The 21,264-nt window shown below is 34.7% G+C and overlaps 4 protein-coding genes and 2 pseudogenes across 8 annotated transcripts; 5 read left to right on the top strand and 1 right to left on the bottom strand.

The window, feature by feature from the left end:
* Positions 1-787: 787 nt before the first annotated feature.
* LOC111283411 (disease resistance-like protein DSC1) lies at positions 788-10,511 on the top strand. 3 transcript variants are annotated; one of them, XM_089758825.1, is made up of 6 exons: positions 788-1,269; positions 1,493-1,549; positions 5,231-5,677; positions 6,571-7,651; positions 7,773-8,081; positions 8,190-10,194. In XM_089758825.1, exons 1-6 carry the CDS (start codon positions 788-790, stop codon positions 9,783-9,785), a joined length of 3,972 nt encoding a protein of 1,323 aa, XP_089614951.1. In that variant the 3' UTR covers positions 9,786-10,194. The 3 variants fall into 3 exon arrangements, 1 of the variants encoding a protein (XP_089614951.1); XR_016341114.1 differs by lacking the exons at positions 788-1,269; positions 1,493-1,549 and adding an exon at positions 10,211-10,511 and having other exon boundaries at positions 5,061-5,677; positions 8,190-9,879; XR_016341115.1 differs by lacking the exons at positions 788-1,269; positions 1,493-1,549 and adding an exon at positions 10,226-10,510 and having other exon boundaries at positions 5,061-5,677; positions 8,190-9,879.
* On the top strand, positions 1,596-4,685 carry LOC111283608 (disease resistance-like protein DSC1; annotated as a pseudogene).
* Positions 10,512-11,115: 604 nt separating the features above from the next.
* LOC149519835 (F-box/kelch-repeat protein At5g15710 pseudogene) lies at positions 11,116-13,785 on the top strand (annotated as a pseudogene). Its single transcript, XR_016341116.1, has one exon. The product of XR_016341116.1 is annotated as an F-box/kelch-repeat protein At5g15710 pseudogene (transcript).
* A 2,087-nt stretch (positions 13,786-15,872) lies between these two features.
* LOC149519834 (uncharacterized) lies at positions 15,873-17,355 on the top strand. 2 transcript variants are annotated; one of them, XM_089757984.1, is made up of 3 exons: positions 15,873-16,614; positions 16,711-16,775; positions 16,859-17,355. In XM_089757984.1, the coding sequence occupies exons 1-3, from the start codon at positions 16,527-16,529 to the stop codon at positions 17,126-17,128; spliced, it is 423 nt and encodes a 140-aa protein (XP_089614110.1). In that variant the 5' UTR covers positions 15,873-16,526; the 3' UTR covers positions 17,129-17,355. The 2 variants fall into 2 exon arrangements, with proteins under 2 accessions (XP_089614110.1, XP_089614109.1); XM_089757983.1 differs by having other exon boundaries at positions 15,873-16,775.
* Positions 17,356-17,395: 40 nt separating this feature from the next.
* LOC149519833 (uncharacterized) lies at positions 17,396-18,134 on the top strand. Its single transcript, XM_089757985.1, has 2 exons — positions 17,396-17,495; positions 17,613-18,134. Exons 1-2 carry the CDS (start codon positions 17,418-17,420, stop codon positions 17,937-17,939), a joined length of 405 nt encoding a protein of 134 aa, XP_089614111.1. The 5' UTR covers positions 17,396-17,417; the 3' UTR covers positions 17,940-18,134.
* Positions 18,135-19,270: 1,136 nt separating this feature from the next.
* Positions 19,271-20,411, bottom strand: LOC111283607 (GDSL esterase/lipase 7-like). The gene is made up of 3 exons (XM_089757849.1): positions 19,855-20,411; positions 19,528-19,780; positions 19,271-19,458 (listed from the first exon to the last, which is right to left on the bottom strand). Exons 1-3 carry the CDS (start codon positions 20,122-20,124, stop codon positions 19,271-19,273), a joined length of 711 nt encoding a protein of 236 aa, XP_089613975.1. The 5' UTR covers positions 20,125-20,411.
* Positions 20,412-21,264: the final 853 nt, after the last annotated feature.

Here is a 21,264-nt window from a genome sequence, read left to right as displayed (position 1 = left end):
CAAAATATTAATAAATTTCACAAATGTAATATTAATAAATTTTATATTCCATAATATTAAAGTTTTAATTACAAAAAGTTTATATCTATATTTTTCTTAATATTTTATTGCTTAAAATTGAAACTATGAATTTTATTATAATTATAACTTACTTGAATTTATCTGGACAGGTTGAATAACAAAGATATGAAATAATGATATTTAAGTAATTTTATCAAAGGGATAATATTCATCCATTTTTCAAATCTAAATGGCATAATTACAATAAAATAAAATTTATAATTAAATTTCATGTAATAAAAATATAAAATACTTATTTTTATTTTTTAAAAATTTTGAGAACTTATTTATCAATGATCAAATTGTAAAATTTTCAAGTTGAATGACCAGATATAAATACTTAAAATGTTAAGTGATTGAAGTATACTTTGTCTTTATTTTTTAAAAAATTTATAATGTTATATTAGTAATGTCACGTAACCGATCAAATGATGTGACAGTAATCTATGATATTTGACATTTAATTTGATATTATCATATAAGTATGCCGTTAAAGATAAATGTGTGATGAAAAAGAAAACACTTAATAAATTAAAAAATTTTATAATTCAATTATCATTTTAAAAACACCTTGGTAATTGAGTGATCAGTTATGTATTTTATTATTATTATTATTTACCTTCGGACCAAATGTGCAAATATAAATGAGGAGAAGCAGAGTTTAGAACGTTATGCAATTCGTTTGCTTCGAACCTTGCTGTCTTCTGTTTCCTTTTGACTTACTTCCATGGCTTCTTCTTCCTCCTCTTGTCGACCAACATATCAAGTTTTTTTGAGTTTTAGAGGTGCAGACACTCGCCTTGGTTTCACCGCTCATTTACTTAAACATCTGAAAAACAAGGCAATCAACGTCTTCTTCGATGAAGAAAAACTGGAAAAGGGAAAGGAACTTGAACCAGAACTGTCGGCAGCAATTGCAACATCAAAAATCTCAATCATCGTTTTATCTGAAGATTATGCTTCTTCAAATTCGTGCTTGAAAGAACTCTCCAAAATCATGGAATGCAAGGTTACTAACGAACAGCTTGTGCTGCCTATCTTCTACCATGTCGATCCGTCCGATGTGCGGAAAATTGCTGAGACTTTTAAAGGCTCTTTTGACAAGCACCAAAAAAAGGAGCCGGATGAAGTAATTAATAGGTGGAAAGTTGCTTTTACTAAGGTAGGCAGCTTAGCAGGGTGGCATATAGAGGGAGGCCCCTTTGACAGGTAAACTATTTCTCCAACTTCTTGGATTTATAAATTACCTTTGTTTTATCTTTTTTTAATTTTTTGGGGTCCTTAATTTGTACTTTATTTTTCAACTTCCAGTTGAAAATTATAATTCATTGATTCGATTGTATATGTTAGATAAGTTTGTTTTCCCTTTTTTTATGAACAAAAGAGGTATTGTATATTAATTTTGAACTTTTATTTTGAATTATTTTGCTAGATCTGAACCTGAATATATTGAGCTTATCGTTCAAGATGTTATAAAGAAGCTAAATCGCATGTCTTTATATGAGTCTAAAGGATTGGTTGGAATTGATCATCAGATGGAGCGTATTAAATCATTATTGTGCATTGGTGGGGAAGACATTCGCATCATAGGAATTTGGGGAATGGGTGGCTTGGGCAAAACAACTCTTGCTGAAGCTGTTTTTAATGAAGTTCGAGATCAGTTTCAAAGTTGTTGCTTCCTTCACAATGTTAGAGAGGAGTCAGAGAAATCTGGTGGAATCAAGTCTCTAAGAGATCAACTTCTTTCTGAAGTATTAGAAGAAAAAAACCTCCATATAGGCACTCCCACAGTAGGATCCACTGTCATCAAAGATAGACTCCAACAGAAAAAGGTTCTTGTCGTCCTTGATGATGTTAGTGATTCGGAGCAACTCGAAACTTTAGTTATTAGTCATGATCACTGGGGTTCTGGAAGTAGAATCATCGTAACATCTAGAGATAGACAAGTCCTTACGAATGAAGTTGATAGTACGTACGAGATTCAAGGATTAAATGATGGTTACTCCCTTCAACTTTTCTCTCAGCATGCCTTCAAGCAGAATGTTCCTCCCACTGATTTTCCGAATCTATCAAACAGGATTGTGGAATATGTTAAAGGCGTTCCACTTGCTCTTAAAGTCTTGGGTCGAGCACTATATAAAAAGAGAGCAGATTACTGGCAGAGTCAACTAAATAAACTTAGAGAAGTTCCTAATAAGGTAATTGATACTGCACTGAGGATTAGTTTTGACGGATTAGATGATGATGAGAAGAACATATTTCTTGATATTGCATGTTTCTTTAAAGGATTTGATAAAGAAGATGTAATAAAATTACTGGATGTTTGCTATTATGACGGTGCTCTTTGTGGAATAACCGTCCTCGAAGATAGAACCCTCTTAACTCTTGCAAAAGGCAATAAGTTGTGGATGCATGATTTGATTCAAGTGATGGGTTGGAATATTGTCAGGGAGGAACCCATTGGGGAACGTAGTAGAGTGTGGGCCTCTGAATATGGTTTTAAAGTTCTCAGACATCAGAGAGTAAGAAGCTGAATACATTAACCTTTTCCTAAATTAAAATTTTAGATGCCTATGTATTTAATTTTGTGCTAATTTTTTGCCATTGATCACTGTAGGAAAATGAAGTAATGAAAGGCATTTTTCTAGATGCTTCTCAAATTCGTGAAATACAACTATCTCCAACAGTCTTTACAAGGATGCCAAATCTAAGATTTCTTAACTTCTACAACCCTCCATACTCTTCAAATGGCGAATTTAGTCTTTCTCTACATAGTCTTGAATGCTTTCCTGATGATCTGATCTATCTTTCTTGGGAGTACTATCCATTGAAATCTTTCCCATCAAATTTTATGCCAGAATGCCTTGTTGAACTAAGATTACCTGATAGCAGTGTTGAACAACTTTGGGAAGGAATTAAGGTATATTTCTTCAATTTTAATATTTGTTTCCTTTTTCTGTACAATTCAAAGAGATGTTAAACTAATCATTTTTTTTCTCACTTTCATTGCACAGACTCTTGTGAATTTAAGAGTAATCGACCTTAAGAGATGCAAGAATCTGACTAAGATCCCAGATCTCTCACGAGCAAAAAAGTTGAAAAGACTGAGTGTAGATGGTTGTGAAAGCTTGCTTGAACTTCCGTCCATGATTCATCTGGTATCTCTTGAACCTAACCTCCATGTTAATCTTTGTAGCAATCTTAAGAAATTTCCTGAGGTCCCACAGCATTTGAAGAGCTTGAAGTTAACCAACAATGCAATAGAGAAGTTCCCGAGTCAATCAAGTTTCTTGATCAACTTATCCATTTGGATTTGAGTGGGTCAATGATTCAAACTCTACCTGACAGTATGGTTGAGTTGAAATCTCTTCGATCACTTGATCTCTCGGGCTGTTCAACTCTAGTGGAATTTCCTACGAGCGTCAAACAGCTTCCCAGTACTCTAACGTCTCTTTATTTACAAGGTTGCAAGAGCCTTAAGTCTGTACCAGTGCTTCCACTAGGTTTAACAGAATTAAATGTATACGATTGCCCATCATTGAAAAGTGTATCGGGAGCACAACAATTCCAATATACACCTTATGGAGGAATTTTTCTCATACACCTCATGCGATTCGGTAATTGCTTCAACTTGGATCCAAATGCTGTTGAGATCATTGTGGCTAATACACTGCTCAAAATTCATTGCATGGCAAATAAATGGGTAAAGAAGAAGCCAGGAAATGAATTTGTTGAAGCAATTGTTGCTAGCTCTGAAATTTCAGAAAGGTTCAAGTATCAAAGCACGAATTCTTCAAAAACTGTCAAGTTGCATCCAGATTGGCAGGGTGTTAGATCCTGGGGCTTTGTTCCATGTGTTGTGGTTGATTGTGATGAACATGATGTTGAGATTATTCAGATTATCTGCAAATTTCGGTTAAAAACCAAAGGCGGTGATCATCGTCATTTCAAAAGTATATGGGAATATAATCGGGTGGATGATCAAGACCCCGAACGTTTTCAGTCCAATCACGTCTTCATTTGGTTTGATGACAATATGCTTCAAGAAGACGAGAATTATGAGGAGGCCTCGTTTAAATTCTACATCGAAGGTCACTCTAACAACGGACGGTTCGATCGTTTCAAGGTGAAGAAATGTGGTGTTCATATATTCTATGGGAATGCAGAAAGAATAATTATCAACTCTGAGGGTGAGTCAAGCCAGATATGATCAAACCCCCCTCTCCAGTTGATTATGAGGAGGTCGGTTGACCAAGTACAAATGAAGTTTTGGCTCTGATGATGTAGACTAATGTTCTCTCTTCTCAACAATCTCTGGCTTCTGGATCATGTTCAACTCCAACTCCGGCAAACTTAGGTAAGTGGATTTCAATAATTAATATATATATATATATATCATATTATTATACTTTTATTATCACTGCTTATTGCTTCTTACTCGCTCCTCCTCGTCCCCATCTTTCATTTGTGTTCTTTCACAGGGCAAATTGTTGTAAAAGACAACTCTCTTTGTGAATTTGGGCAGAAGGTGAAAGAGATTTCGATGTATTCAAAGAAAGTCTGGAAACTTGGGTGCCAAAATTTTGTAAATTTCTTTCATATGTCTTAGTATCTTTCAAAAATTTTGTAAATTTCTGTGTTATGTTTCAGTATCTTCTTTTGTAATAGGATATTTCAAAATTATATATATATATATATATATAACCAATAGCATGAGAGGTGTTTTGAATATAGATTCTTGAATAAACAAATCAAATAAACTGCACGAAGCTCTATAATATTGTTTTCTTGGCGGAATAATTCAAGGAATTAAGGCATTGTTTGAGATCATAAATCGTCCTGGAAACGTGTAGGAAACTTCCTTCTCATCTCACGCTTTTGAAACTTCCCTTTGGCTGTTGTATCTCACAAATAAAAAGTATATATCCAAAACGTATGCCTCACGCGGACGCGGAGCATAAAAGAATATTTAATTTGGGTAATAATTTAAATTGGTTGCAAACAGACGAATTTGTTTGACTTTTGTTCTCTTAGCCCATTGTTTTTTTGAATGAATTGTACAAGTATAAAGATGCGAAGCAGGTTTAAAAAGTAACATAATTCGGTGATCTTGACTTTTGCTGGCCCTCGCTTCCATGGCTTCTTCGTCTTCCTCCTCTCGTCGATCAATGTATCAAGTTTTTCTGAGCTTCAGGGGTGAGGACACTCGCCATAACTTCACCAGCCATCTTCTCAGAGCTTTGGAAGACAAGGGAATTGGAGTTTTCTTCGATGACGAAAAACTGGAAAAAGGACAGGAACTTTCTCCAGCATTATTGAAAGCAATCGCAGCATCAAAGATCTCAATAGTCATCTTATCCAAAGACTATGCTTCTTCGAAATCATGCTTGACAGAGCTCTTCCAGATCATGGAATGCAGGCGTGCTCAACAACAGGATGTGGTTCCCATCTTCTACCATGTTGATCCCTCTGATGTGCGCAAACATGGTGGGACTTTTAAAAAATCTTTCGATCAACATCTAATAAATAACCCAGATGATGCAAACAGATGGAAAGCTGCATTTACTGAAATAGGAAAATTGAAAGGATGGCATATAGTGGGACACTTCTCTGACAGGTAACTGTTTCTTCATCTTCTCCATTTGATTTATATCTTATCCTGATGATTTAGTTTTTTTGGTTCCTTCATTTGATTTTTGCTGTTATTAGATATTAATTTGACTCAAAATTTTGAATGAAATCAATTAGATTTCTATTGGTTGAAAATTATTGGGCAATTAGATCAAACTGGAAGGGTAAATGTACATTCAACCGGGAAGAGTTCTTACCCTTATGAATTCTTGGTAATCAAAGTTGCTAAAATTTGACCGGATCTGAAAAATCATCCTGATTTTTTTAGATCGAACACGATTCAATTTAAATTAATTGGAAAAAAAGTCAAAAATCTTAATTTGAAAAAAAATTTGAATCTCAAAAAATGATTTAAATCCTCAATTCGAATCCACTGTCATCAGAACAAAAAACAATTTAAATTTAAAATTATTCAAATATGAAATAACCCAAAATGACAACAATTTTGATACAATATCAATCGAATTCGAAACAAATTTTATTTGAATTAATTTGCATCTGAAATGTTTCATATTCGATGTCTCTAACCTATAAGAATTTGAATCTAAAAAAGTTTGAATTTAAAATAATATAAATCTGAAAGTGCTTAAAATTCAAAACAATTCAAATCGAATCCAAACTTGGAAGCATATCAATTCGAATCACCGTACTTGTCCAATTGCCACCTGTAGAATATGGTTCTATAAATTATAATTACAAGAGATGTGATCTCTATTATGCTCTTTTTCTATTATGTAATAGATTTTTCTCTCTAGCCTCAACTTTTCCGGTTCAAACTTATAACTTATTCATCGAATTGTATATGCTGAATATATATATATATATATTTCTTATGGAAAAATAATTAATTTTTAACTTTCATCTTAAATTATTTGCTAGATCGGAACCTGCATACATTAAGGAAATCGTTCAAGATGTTATAGAGAAATTAAATAGCAAGTCTCTGAATAGTTCTGAAGAATTTGTTGGAATAGATGATCAAAAGAAGAAAATTTTATCTTTGCTACGAATTCCTGAAGAAGAAACTTGTATAATAGGAATTTGTGGTATGGGTGGAATAGGCAAAACAACTCTTGCTGAAATTGTTTATAATGAAGTCTCTCCCCTGTTTGATGATCATTACTTTCTTCTGAATGTTCGTGAGAAATTAGAAAAACAAGGCATGGAATCTTTACGAGATGAGCTTCTTTCAAAAATATTGAAACAACAAATCCATATCGGCACTCGCTTTATAGGATCCACTTTGATCCTTGACAGGCTTCGCAGTAAAAGAGTATTTGTTGTCCTTGATGATGTTAATGATTCAGACCAAATAGAACGTTTGGGTGTTAAACATTTTGGTCTTGGAAGTAAAATCATTGTAACATCTAGAGATAAACAAGTACTCGAGAATGGAGTTGATTCGATATACGAAGTAAAGAGGTTGAATGAGGATGACTCTCTTCATCTCTTCTCTAAATATGCCTTCAAGCAACAGTATCCAGTTGGTGATTGTCAGGATCTATCAGATAGATTTGTGGAATATGCCGGAGGCGTTCCACTTGCTCTTAAAGTTTTGGGTCCTACACTATACAGAAAACCAAGAGAATACTGGGAAAGTGCACTGGATAAACTAAAGGAATATCCTGAACCCAAAATTTTTAACATACTGAAGATCAGTTATGATGGATTGGACCGTTTGGAAAGGAATATATTTCTTGATATCGCATGCTTCTTTAAAGGGAAAGACAGAGGCGATGTAACAAAATTGCTAAAAAGTTGTTACAGAGGTGCCTATTTTGGAATAAGCAACTTAATGGATAAGTGCCTGGTTAATATTTCAATGATGAACACCTTTTCGATGCATGATTTGGTACAAGAAATGGGTTGGGATATTGTTCGCCAGGAATCCAAGTACCCTGGTAAACGCAGTAGGTTATGGAGTCCTGAGGATGTGTATCGTGTGTTAAAAAGTAACAAGGTAAGAGCTTACTGCATTTATATATACCTTCTTCTTCTTAATGTATCATATTGATAAAAAATTAACTTCTGGCCAGTAAATTTATTATCTTGATGTTTGATAATCTGCTTTTGATTGCTAGGGGACTGAATCAATTGAAGGAATATCCTTAAACATGGCTCAAATCGGTGTGCTCCAGTTATCTCCTTCGGTTTTCGAAAAGATGGCTAATCTTAGAATTATTAGGTTCTATTATAATTTGTTTAGTGATCAACAGGAGAGCAAATTGATGCTTTTGAATCAAGATCTTAAATCTCTTCCAGATGAGCTAAGGTATCTTCATTGGGAGTATTGTCCCTTGAAATCTTTGCCATCAAATTTTTGTCCAGAAAACCTTGTTGAATTGAAATTAACTTACTGCAATATGGAACAACTTTGGAATGGAAACCAGGTAACTTAATTTTAGTTATAGTTAGTTTTCTGTTTCATATTTTTCCATTTCATTAGAGACTTTGAATTTTTGACTAATTTAGTTATTTTTTATCTTCATCTTGCTCAGAATCTCGTGAACTTGAAAGTGGTTGATCTTAAACATTGCCAAAATTTGATAAGGATCTCAAATCTGTCACAAGCTATAAATGTTGAAAAATTAACAATCGGGGAGTGCAGAAGTTTGGCTGATCTTCCATGCCTGCATCATTTGACATCCCTGAGCTCTTTGGATATACGTGAGTGCCCAATCACCAAATTTCCAGAAATTCCAACAAGCATAAGAAGTTTAGGATTGAGGAAGACTCAAATAGAAGAAGTGCCTTCATTGATAGGGTGTCTGAATAAACTTGAATATCTAGATATGAGTGGCTCAAACATTCAAAATCTACCATCTAGTATCGTTAAGTTAGATACCCTTGATTGTATCGATCTCTCTGGTTGCATGAACATCACCAAATTTCCGAACGTCTCAGAGAACATAATACAATTAGATTTGGATGGCACTCAAGTAGAAGAACTTCCCTCATCTATCTCAAGGCTTAAAAGCCTTTGCACATTGAATATGAGAGACTGCAAGAGCCTTAAATCAATCTCCAAGCTTCCACCATGTCTAAGATGGCTTGATGCAAAGGGCTGCACGTCATTGAAAAATGTGTCACGCATGGATCAATATGAATGTGCATCCCATGAGAGTAAAACATGGCAATGCATCATATTCTCTGATTGCTTTGACCTGGATCAAGATGCAATCGACAACATTGTGGCAAGTACAATGTTCAGATCTCAATGCATAGCAAAGCAATTGGCAGAGGAATTGACAGAGGAAGTTTATGATCCAGATGGTTATAAAGGGCAAGTGGTTTGCTGTTTTCCTGGAAGTGAAATTTCGGGAAGCTTTGAGTATCAGAGCACGAATTCATCAGTAATCGCCAATTTAGGCCCCGATAGGTGTGGCAGATTCTTTGGTTTTGTTCTATGCATGGTGGTTGATCTCAAACGCTCTCATAAATTATGTCTTGATGTTGACTGTGAATACCAACTAAAAACCAAATCCGGTGATTATCATAATTTCAAAATTAATTGGCAATGGCCAATGTATGATGATGAATCAACGCCTTTGGAGTTTTCCAAGCGGGTGTTAATTTTGTTTGATAGCGAAATGCTAATGGAGGAAAAGCATTATGAAGAGGCATTGTTTAAATTCTCCATCAGAGATGAATATAAAAAAATCCCCCTGGATGATATCAAGGTGGAGAAATGTGGTGCTCATGTATTCTATGTTGATGGAAAGAGATCTAATGACTACATGATTGAATCCGGAGGAAATTTCAGCTCTGATGAGGAGGGAATGGAACCAGGACTTGAGGGAATTGAATCAAGTAGTGGTGCTCATTTGCCAATTATCCCAGATGAAGAGAAGAGCTGTGATCCTGATATGATTCAACCCAACTCACCAGTTGATCCGAATTCGCTTTCCCTCAAGTCAGATGCCAACAGTCTACATTTTGGAGGATCAATAACTGAAGATGGCAATAATATGAATGACAATGATGGCCTTATTATTGAAAAGGGATCTGGACACAATGTCAGTGAAAATTTCAGCTCCCCTGATGATGGAGATGAACACAAGCATAAAAAGCTAAAACTATCAGATTTCTTTTGATCAAATGTCCGCTTTCTGCATTGTATCTAGACTGAAAGTTGGTTTTGAGCCACTGAGGAGATCCAACTCCATCAAATTTATTCCAAACGCAAAGGTAAGTTGAAATCCATTCAAGTGATCATACTAGTATATACCTTTCCTGCAATTTTTATGGTATAACGTCTCTAGTTTCTCCAAAATATCTGTTGCAATGCTTAATGGCTGCAAAATCTCCGATCAAATCAATTTTTAAAGCAGTAGCTTCACATCTTATACATTTTTTTTAATGTTCTAATCTCTTCTTTTGAATTCCAGTTTTTCAAAATAATGATGACCAATAGCATAAGAGATGTTTTAAATATAGATTGTTCCACTTTTCTCACTGTTTTATTTTCTCCTGGCATTTTTTTGGGGGATAAGGTAAAATTTTATTTATCTAAAAACAGGAAATCCTGCTACAGGTGGAAACATACACAGCTAGAAGCAGAAATGAATCAACTAAAATTCTTCTGGTTCCTGGCAATATGGCTGTAGCTACAAAGCTTCCTTCTGTTTGAATGAGCAATGCTGTTCAAAGTTTATGAAACAGAAACAGGCTTGTAACAAAAAAAATAATCTTACCAGAGAACACTGTCAAATAATTTAGAATTGCTCTACATTATATTTATTTTATGTATAAGTACATTACCTTAAACTCGTTAGTTAAAACTTAGAACCTCTGATTTAGAAATTTTTACATCGAATTTTGTGATAAATCTGTTCATGGATTTGGCTGCCTATCAGATCGAACTTCAATCGAGCCTTGGATAGGAGTTTTCAGGCTGAGCCACCATATCTGAGAAAAACAGGACTTTCATCTTAAAAATTGAAAGGTAGGATAATTTTTGGAGTTCACAGACCCACCCACCATATCTGCAAGAACAATCCTCTAACAAAACTTTCAACAACCAGGCAGAAACAATTTAGTGGAACTCAACAAGGCAACAACAAACCAAATACCCAAATCAAATCACAAAGTTTAATCTGTCTAATTTTTCAACACCTCCTCATCAACTGCCCTGGATCCATACTTGTGACTTACTAACGAGAAATGTTTGCAATAATTTCTAACGTTTGCCATTGATAAAAGAGTGATTAGTGGGGACATTAGTGTTAAGCATTTGACATAACCATTGAAGTCATTGACCAATCAATTCCAAGTTTGCTGCGGTGTCATGTCTTCATTGGACATCCAATGGCACGGTCTCTCTTACTTATCACCAGATGGGCCTCCATTTTTTCACTTAAAAATCCATTTTGAAATTTTATATTTTTCTCAAAAATGACAAAATATAGAAAGTCCTTACTCCCGACGTTAGTTGCTCTCATTTCTATGCCAGACTTTTACTTCTCCTTAGTTCTTTGACAAAGTTTTCTCCTCGCCAAGCAAAAAACTCAGATGAATTCTTTGAATCTAAGGTAACCTATCTCAATAATCTCCATGATTCAAACTTTTCTATGTTTTCTTTTATCATCTCATTGATTTAAACTCAATGCTTCCATCATTTCTTTGATTCATAGTTATCTGTTTACAAGATTATCATGCCTGGATCTGATTAAAAAGTTGGGTTTTTTAACAGAAGCACAGTGCTGGTATTGTTCAGAAATTTATTGTTCTGATTGGGTTTTTGTGATTTGCTGTTTGGTACTTGATTTCATTGTTTTATGTTTGAAAGCTAGGATCTTTGGGTGTAAAAATCCTGCATTTGGGCATTCAGCTTGGTTTTTAAGATAAGAAACAAAATTGGGTTGCTTAGGGTTTCGAGAATTAGTAGCTATGGAATGTGTTAAGGAATTATCTGCTTGGTACTAGAATTCATTATTTGACCTTGAAAACTAGCGTCTTTGGGTTTTAAACTTGGATTTTATGAAAAACCAACAACATTGGGTTGCTTAGGGTTAATAGCTATGGGAGGTGCTGGGGAATCATCTGAATCTGGGTCTGGAGCATCCAGTTCCCAGTCGATGAAAACTGGGGCTTCTCATGATGAGGAGAGTTGTACTAAGCAAGTGTCACCTGTTACGGGTGGTGGGTCGAGGAATACAAGTCCGTCGAGTCGTGTAGGATTGAGGAACACCAGTCCTTCTAGGCAGAAGGTGATAAAAACTAAACCGCGGGGTTTAGATGAGGAAACAGTTGCTACATTTGGTAAGGCTGTTCATCCTGATGTTCAAATGGAAGATAACATATGGGCAACGTTGCCTGAGGACTTATTGAATGAGATTTGGGCAAGGGTTCCCCCATTTATGATATTCCGGCTTCGTTCAGTTTGTAAAAGATGGAAGTTAATACTTCAAGATAATAGTTTTCTTAAGTTTCACTCACGAGTGCCATCTCATGGGCCTTGTCTACTTACATTTTGGAAGAGCTCACAGACTCCACAATGCTCCGTTTTTAGCTTGCTATTAAAAACATGGTATAGAATTCCATTCAATTTTTTGCCCCAGTGGGCCTTCTGGTTGGTTGGCTCTTCAGGTGGTCTAGTTTGCTTTTCTGGACTTGATGGTCTAACTTTCAAAACTTTATTATGTAATCCTCTTACACAAACTTGGAGAACACTGCCAAGCATGAATTATAACCAACAAAGACAGTTGATTATGGTTGTGGATCAAACAGACAAATCATTTAAGGTTATAGCCACTAGTGATATTTATGGTGATAAGTTGCTGCCCACTGAAGTCTTTGATTCAAAGATTGATAAGTGGACAGTCCACCAGATAATGCCCGCGGTTAATCTTTGCTCCTCGAAGATGGCATATTGCGACTCCAGGTTGTATTTGGAAACCCTTTCACCACTTGGCTTGATGATGTATGGACTGGACTCTGGATGTTGGGAGCATATTCCAGCAAAGTTCCCAAGATCTCTGTTAGATGGTTATTTGGTTGCTGGGACACAAAAGTGCCTGTTTCTGGTTGGAAGAATTGGTATGTATAGTACTCTACAGAGTATGAGAATTTGGGAATTGGACCATGCTAAGATTATGTGGGTGGAGATAAGTAGAATGCCACCCAAGTATTTTCGAGCTTTGTTGAGGCGATCAGCTGAGAGATTTGAGTGCTCTGGACAGGACAATCTTATCTGTTTCACATCTTGGAACCAAGGGAAGGGCCTCCTTTATGATGTGGATAGAAAGGTTTGGTCTTGGATTGCAGGCCGTGCTCTTCAGTCATACAATAGTCAGGTTTGCTTCTATGAGCCAAGATTTGATGCCCCCGTCCACTAATCTGGAAGATTTGCCCCAGGAGATTTGTGTTCATTGGCTGTTGAGAGGTTAACATTCAGGCAGCAAGTTCTTCTTTCTTTTGTAAGAAAGGGATGGTATCTTCTTTTGCACCATCCTTTTTCTCCTCTCCTGCACATATTTGTCTGGAATTACTTCTCACTTGTTGGTGGATTGTGTTCTTGCTACTGCATCAGCATCTTGGAGTATCTCTTTGAAGCTGTTTCTATCACAGAGATTTTTTAGACAATTGGTGATATCATTCCATATCGGGACTCAATGATGCACATTGACACTGGGCAGAACTGTACTTTGATGACTAGATGAGGGTTTCTTGAAGGTGTATATCATGGGACTGAATTTTGGGGAAGAATTGTAAGAAAGTTTTTTGCACTAGCCTTTTCATACACATAGGAAGTTCATTTCATAATATTATTTTACTTCCTTGCCTGTTGATTTATATCCTGATGGCCAAATTAATGTGATTGCGCTGTCTTCACCACAGCTTGTAGACATTGGAGTTTCAATGTTGTTAACTCTTTCAGCTTTGTGACCATGTTGCAAATCAAAGTATAGATGTTTGATTAAAAGAAGCTGATAGGTTCTCATTAAACATAGTGTCTGTAAGCTAAACTGGAAGCTGCTGTTACTTACTGTAGAGGCAATTAGGATGCAGCTCGGAAGTGTTCTTTCTCAACCACTTCTGGGACTAGCAGGGGCTAACTTTTTTTATATACTAGAAGTAAATGATTCTGTTGTAGCGTGCATTTATTTTACTATACCTCATTCTGAAACATCTTTGATTGAATTGAGTAGTTAAAGACTAAAAACTAATCGAAACAGAGTAGGACATTGTAGGATCTTTTCTTGTAAAATTTACTCGAATAGAAAAATGATAAAGAGTTCGAAAATGTAATAATCTGAGTTTGAGAATTGAGATGGAGAAAAAATGTCTTATAGTTTTTAAGAGTGCTTTTATGCACTTTCCAATGAGATAAAGAGAGGCAAATTTGCCATGGTGGCTGATCAGATAGTCTGAAGATTCAAAGGTATTTCATTGTAAAAGACATTAATCTTGTAAACAAAGATATTTTTGGTGTCAAAGAAGAAACAAAAAGGCAATTTAAAAGGAATCTTTTCTTGGATTTTCAAATAATGACAAGTCCAAATTGGTGGGCAAGCAAACATTACAATCAAATTGATTAATATAATTAAGCTTTAGTGTTATGCATGTGACATTGTCCTAAGAAAGCAAGCAGGTTTTTACTTCTTTGAAAATTGAAAATGAAATTCCAAAAATACATCAGCTCCTTTGGGGTAGCAATGCTTTTCAAAAGGACAACATTAGTCGCTCACAGCCACATGAACTTGGAATTCTCACAAACCTCAAAAGCCCAAATTCCCTTACACTAAAAGGGATTACATATCATTCTGGTGGATTATCAGTAAGTAACAGGTTTCAAGATCAAAGACATGGCTTTGGTAATTGAAGCCATACTGTTTTCCAGGTGTCCAAATCTCCTTTATCGTGTTCTCTGTAAGCTTAATCTTCTTTAAAGTTAGAGAACAGGAAGTGAAAAAACATTGAAAGAGAGGAAAATTTTGCAAAGAGACGAAATATTTTTTGCATGTTTCAGCTTTAATTTTGATGCAAAGCAGGAACTAAAATATATACAGTTGCATTGAAGTGAGAGCAGTTGCAGAGATACTAAAGATTAAATGAACTAAGAGGTTTATTGATTTTGTGATAGGTGCAGGTTTTAGGTTCTTGAATATTGCTGGCTGAACCAACTATGCTAAGCCTATAAAAGATTTTAGATAATTATCACCTGAAACGAAAATGGATTTGCCCTCTTGAGATTGGAAACTTTGAGAACTTGATCATGGTGTTCTTGGTGTCGGTTAATTTTGATCCATTTTCTCTAATTTGGAGAACTAAATCGCCATGGAACCGACTCGGGTAATTAAGGAGGTCACACTTTTCTCAAGATCAGGTGACCAGGCACAAGCATCAAGTTGGAGGACAGCCCTCGTGTTCCAAACTGTTAGACACTAATCTATTTTAGTTTATTAATTTATGCTCAAATTTATATGTACAACTTTAAATTAAAGATATGTTTTAGTAATTCAATGCAATAATCACTTGCCTATGTTACCTCAAGCTCTCACTTTGATGCTCATGCTCGTGCTCATGCTTCTTTGGGAACCATGCTTCATTGCTTGCCCTTGCTCAGTTGCTCTTTTTCACCCTCCTCTCCCTCTTATCTTTACAGTCTTTTTATATGTTACAGAATTTGTAATCGCCAATGGTAATTGTCTAGCAACTTCGGCATCTCGATCTCCACTTCTGTCGATCCTTACAGGTTGCCTGAATAGGTTCAGGCTACGTGATGTAATGAAAAAGGTGTCCTCAATTATTAATTTCAGAGCAAAATCATCAATACATAATATTCTCTATAAACAAAAAGTAGCATGCATGCCTTTCTATAAAAGGAAATTTTGTTAAAAAGAAAAAATGAGAAATGTGCCTAGCTCTGGTACCATAGGGTATCCTAGGGGAAACATATATGTAATATTTAGCAGAAGACTGAATCTGTGACTCAGACACTTGCCTGTTCTGACCCTTTTATCTAATCATCTTTCAGGGCTACAAGTTTAAATATGTCAGAAATACCAGCTAATAACTGATTATAAAATGACTTAGTTAAGCTTGAAAGCATGATGAGAATGAAGATTATAGAAGCTTGATCATACCAGTTTGTATTGAAAAATGCCAGAAAATTCTGTTCTTTTTTTTTTTTTTTGGGGGGGGGGGGGGGGGGGGGGGAGGCAAAGAAACCAGAAAATTCTGTGGTCTAGTGAACTTGCAGCTCATGAATAAATCGATTGTCTTTGAAGAGTCAAAGATTTAGGGCATCTTGGTACTTGGACAGAGTCATGACAAACAAGCTCAAACCTGTCACTTGTCTTTGTAAAATTCAAAAAACTTTATTAAAAATGAACAAAAAAAAGCTCCTACCTGCAGGACTGTGGTCCTGAAAATTATTTTTTTTCCTGATTTCCATGACATTGGTGTATATTAAAACCCCTAACTTTATTAAAAATGAAAAACAAAAGCTCATGAATCTTGTTCATCGTTGCATTCACGAAGGCAAAGAGGGACAAAATCAACATTTCCAATCAAAATACTAGACACTCTTGTCCCTAACTTTGACTGATCAGTCCATCTCTTAAAACCACATTCAAACTCTTGAAGAGAAAAAGTTTTTTTTTTTCATTTTTAAATTGGATATTTCCTGATTTAGTAAATCTTTTATTGGCCAGTTTCCCTAATCTCTGTATTTCTCACTGGAATCAATATTTAATTTAGACATGTGTCGAAACCCTAACTTTGACTTGGGGTGAACTCTCCATAAAACCCTTTTCTTGTTTCTCCAGATTTCCTCTCTTTCAGTTGTTAAGCGAAGAAAACATACTCAAGCAAAGGAAAGAATCACAAAGATGCTGCATATAAGGTTTACAGGCTTAATATTTGGGCTTCTCTTTGTTTTGCATGCCCTCAAGAGCTGCTCAGTGCATGCTTATCAAGGTATAGTAAGCAGTAACTTTTCCATTAATTTACTCAAAATGATCCTCTCTAATCCCTCCAGGCTGAGACTATCTGTTGTTTCAATATTGTTTGCAGGTGGGGAAACAGTTCGAGAAAGGCTTTTGGCTAGTGATCAAGAAACTTTTGTATCTGTTCAAAAGGTTGGTTTTGTATTAATCTATCAATAAAATTGTTTATATCTTTTAAATTTTGGTGGCTTATGTCATAGCATATTTGTATGCAGGAACTTCTTGTTGGTTTTGGAGGAAGGAAAATGGGAGGATATGAAGTAGTAGAGATTGGAGGAAAACAAGGGTTTGAGGTTGGCGCTTCAAAGAATTCAGGTGCAAACCACTTTGATGGAAAATGTGATTTTGAAGGAAAGGGAGCTTTTAATGTGAAATGTAAATCTTGGAACGAAACTAGTAGTACTCTTAATGTTGAAACAGCTGATTTTGTAGCTTTTGGTGCTGATTATCATGGGCCTAAACGCCATCCTCCCGAGCATAACTGATTCAAATGCACTGAAAAAAAAAAAAACATTTTAATTAGATCCCATTTTGTCAACAGTTACAAGCTAGAAAGGCTTGGTAGAGGTTTGGAAAGGATGTGTGAATATCGATCATATATAACTTGTATGTAATGGAAATTTTTTGTTGTTTACAAAAGGGAATTTTTTTGCTTATAATGATGCTTGAAATGCTTCTGATTTTAATGCAATCTTACATTTTAGATTGCATGATATCATGTTTATTCATATATAATTGAAACTGAATTTAGTGTCAAATTAAGCTATATTCATCATGGATAGTCTTTTGAATGCAGGGGAGAACAATGACGCTGAAATTATTGGGAAATTTCAAGATCAAGCAAATAATCAGGTAGAATTCCATTGGGAAAATTTTCATATATAGATCCACATGCATAAAGAAAGTAGCATTCACATAATCACATATATTACAATAACCTATTAAACATTAGTTTATGTTCAAAACCAGGTCAGTGGAATGAACAAGATGGAATCAAAGACGAGGGATTTTGCTGGCTTGGGAATTCCTAGGAGTGATCATCCATCCCATCTTCGAAACTCAATGCAGCTTGAAGAGTCCAAGGCAATGTCAATTAAAGCCAGCTTGGAGAGTCATCCTTCAAGTTCTGACAAACCAGTGACTCAAGAACCCAACCATGTCATTGGTAATAGAGTTGAATCAAAAATGCTCCTTGAGGCAGCTAAGGAGATTGTAAACTTGATACACAAGGATTACAAAGGACGCGACAGGCCTCGTCGGAAGCCTCCGATCAACAATCATGTACCAAGGCATTGAGTTTCCGTTTGAAACCCTGTCTAGGTTTTAGGCTCACAGTTTTGCCCTCATCACTAAAAAGTGAAGTCCCTTAACCTTTGTATATCAGGGTATAACTTCTGTTTTTGTTTTAATTTCTTTCTTTCTTTCTTTCCTTTTAGTTGGCCAAGGCATGTATAGTAATAGGTCAATTTTGATTTTCTATACCTTTAAGATGTGTTTGGACGAAGAATTTTAAAAAAGAATTTTATTTCAATCAAAATTTGGAAGTTTAAAAATGAATTCATTTATTTGAATAAAAATAAAAAAGAATTTCAAAATTTAGATGAGATTTCAAGAGGAAATTTGACGTCTTAAAATTCTACCTTAAAAGCTGGTTTTTTAGAATTTCTTCAAATCTTCTCTTTTTTTATTGCACATGACACACTATAAAATATAAAACTAAACAAATAAATATCCTTTTATTTAACTCTAATATATATCTTATTTTTTATATTATTAATAATATCTATATAATTTATAAATCTAATGATACCCATATTACATTTTTTATTTATACATATATTTTTTATCTTTAATATCATTATTTTTTATAATTATTTTTTTTCTCATCAAATTCCAATAAAGTAAATTTGTTCTAAGAAATATTTATCCAAACAAAATAATTTCTAATGATAAAATTTTAAATGATGCATTTTAAAATGTTTTTATTTTAAATTTTTCAACATTTCAAAATTCTCAATCTAAACGCAATCTAAATAGATATTTAAACTAAATTTTTTTGGCATTTAATTTTAATTTAAAATATGTTTGATAACGTAATGACAAATTTCAAATACATTAAAAATTAACATTTTCAACGGTTTATTTTTTCAATGCATTTGATAGTCCAAAATAAATGCTACTTAAAAAATAAACATCTTTTGTTTTAAGGAGAGAAACTAACTCTTTAAATTTCAACTTAGGTAAACATCTTTTGTTTTATTTCAATTAAGTTAAGGGGAAAACAAGCTATGCTACTTCCACATCAACTAAATATAACTGGCCTCCATCTATTGAAATAAAAGTAAAATAATGTTATCGTTATGAATGATCATTTAATTACAGAGAAATATTAATATATAAATTTTAAAAATTTTTAATATAATAATTAAATTATAAATTAATTAATTAATGTGATATTTACCCCTAACGATTACATGTGGCATAAAAATAATTCTGTAAATATCATATTAATTAATAAATTTGTAATTCAAGTATTAAATTAGAGATTTTTAAAATTTAAATATCATATTGAACATATAATGTATTTTAAGGCCATTCTTAGCATTATCCCACTAATAAAAGATAGTTCACATTTTGCTAGCCCAGCTCTTCAAGGAGGTCCTCGCCCATATGAAATGCATTCTTTCACTGATGTGAAAGGGATCGAAAAACACATGAGTTTCCCTGTCCTGACATGGCTCCAAGTTGGGCGCACATGGTCCAGTACCATTTCGATTCACATCAATGCAGCAAGAATCTTTTATGTTCCTAAACCCTGCACGAAATTTATGGTAATTCAGTACTTTAATACTTTGAATGCCAATGTAACAGACAATGAACTCACCATATGTTCTTGGAGATGCATAAACATCTTCGAAAAGCTTGAAAAGATCTCCAAGAATGAATTTAGATTCTGGAAGGGAGGACTCCAGATCTGCTAGTAAACCTGGAAGGAGCAGGTTGTAGGTAGAGATTCGCCTGTTTAATTCCTCAAAACATGGTGTCTTGGGCTTCACTTTGTTTATGTTGAAGGGTAGGCATCCTAGTGGAGACACATTGTTGACAAAAAACTTGCGTGCACCAAGTTGATATAGTGCCTGTCCATAAAAGATTAAAAATATGTATGATTTAGCATCCAATTCAGCTTTAGTATGTCGTTATGTTGATGTACCTGCAACTGCTTGGACAATTCTTCTGAGAGGAGTTTAGGATATTTCTCAACACCAATGGATTGTCTCCCCAAATCCCAGAATAAACCCAAGTCATTGCTTCCTATGTGGATAAAAAATAACGATTTTGACAAATAAAACCCAAAGCTTTCTGCACAGTCAAACTGATCCTTCAAGTCCATGATTGTGTTCTTGAACAAGGAGACTTGTTCCTCGAAGCTTAAGACATGCCCCTGATATTGGAAGGTGATCAGTGAAACAATTAATACCATTGACTAGTGAACTTTCAGAAATTTCAGAATCTAACATTCACTTCTTCTATATAAAGATTAATAAATGTCAAACAAAGGAGAGGTAGCTTACAAAAAGTTGTTCCGCGATTGGGGGAGAATGAAGTATGCCACTACCAGTGGACCCGTAATTCACTCCTGTAAGAGTTTTTTTCCTCCCAGCCTTTGACATGCCAAGCATTGGAGGAGGAAATGGAAGGCCAGTAACATGGGCTGCATCGTTCAAAACGAGGCATAACATTAAGAAGAGCAGCAAAATAGACCCTGAAAAATAGTGAACATTCATACCAATGAAATCAACCACCGTTCTGCCATTGGTGGCACGGCCAGTAGGTGCGCCACCAAAGTCTATGCCATACGGGAAATAGTTGGCTCTGGACTTGGTTGGAATGAAGTTGTTGTTTCCAGCATCCACATACGAGTCACCAAATACGTATAATGCTGGTATATCAAATTCAGTGTTTCCCAATAATGGTGGTGGAAGGACATTATCTACAGCCCCACCATAACTTAAAAGATAAGAAGAAATTATGGGTAAGAAAGAAAGACACACAAAAAGTAGTGTGAAGGCCATTTTTTTTTTCTAAATTGGTTTTAAAGTTTTGAAAGCCAATGGCTAGTACTTATATAGGATGGGATGTAATGTTGCATTGAGTTTTTCAATTGCAAATTATAGAGTTTAATGCATTTGCAGCAACTTGTTAATCACACCATTATGTTATGAGTTCTGACATTAATGGTGAAGAGAAGACCAAGCATGTGATGGTGAGAATTGTTCATTTGGGGCAGAATTGTTCATTGGCAGATCCTTCAGTCAATTAAATTTTTCAAAAATTAAAAAAAAAAAGAAAAATGGAAGAGTAAGCAATTCCAATGATAAAACACTAACAAAATTAAGTTTTAAAAAATGTCATTTCTAACAAAAGGAAACGGATGCTTTTATTACACTTTAATAATTTACAGGTTTAACTTAATTTGGATATTTGATTATCGTCCTTTTCAAACTCAACCTCAAATAATTATTACAACGTTTCAATTTTATTCCCCTATAATTAATTTGGCATTCATCATTCCATACTTAAAGAAGGAAAAAAAAATCCCATGATATTGTCGAATATCAAG

The sequence above is a fragment of the Durio zibethinus genome, chromosome 3, assembly GCF_047325235.1.
Source record: "Durio zibethinus cultivar Kanyao isolate XHJ-2024 chromosome 3, ASM4732523v1, whole genome shotgun sequence".
Taxonomy (NCBI): Eukaryota; Viridiplantae; Streptophyta; class Magnoliopsida; order Malvales; family Malvaceae; genus Durio; species Durio zibethinus.
The sequence above is the reverse complement of the archived record's forward strand: the minus strand, read 5'-3'. Positions and strand labels throughout refer to the sequence as shown.

Bases quoted from the DNA above. Each gene is read 5' to 3' on its own strand.
- LOC111283411 (XM_089758825.1), top strand. From the start codon at position 788: ATGGCTTCTTCTTCCTCCTCTTGTCGACCAACATATCAAGTTTTTTTG. The intron at 7,652-7,772 runs GTAAGAGCTTAC...TTTGATTGCTAG, and splicing joins GTGTGTTAAAAAGTAACAAG to GGGACTGAATCAATTGAAGG. The intron at 8,082-8,189 runs GTAACTTAATTT...CATCTTGCTCAG, and splicing joins AACTTTGGAATGGAAACCAG to AATCTCGTGAACTTGAAAGT.
- LOC149519833 (XM_089757985.1), top strand. From the start codon at position 17,418: ATGGATAGTCTTTTGAATGCAGGGGAGAACAATGACGCTGAAATTATT. The intron at 17,496-17,612 runs GTAGAATTCCAT...GTTCAAAACCAG, and splicing joins AAGATCAAGCAAATAATCAG to GTCAGTGGAATGAACAAGAT.
- LOC149519834 (XM_089757983.1), top strand. From the start codon at position 16,527: ATGCTGCATATAAGGTTTACAGGCTTAATATTTGGGCTTCTCTTTGTT. The intron at 16,776-16,858 runs GTTGGTTTTGTA...ATTTGTATGCAG, and splicing joins CTTTTGTATCTGTTCAAAAG to GAACTTCTTGTTGGTTTTGG.
- LOC111283607 (XM_089757849.1), bottom strand. From the start codon at position 20,124: ATGGTATTAATTGTTTCACTGATCACCTTCCAATATCAGGGGCATGTC. The intron at 19,781-19,854 runs GTACATCAACAT...TTTTATGGACAG, and splicing joins AATTGTCCAAGCAGTTGCAG to GCACTATATCAACTTGGTGC. The intron at 19,459-19,527 runs GTGAGTTCATTG...AATTTCGTGCAG, and splicing joins TGCATCTCCAAGAACATATG to GGTTTAGGAACATAAAAGAT.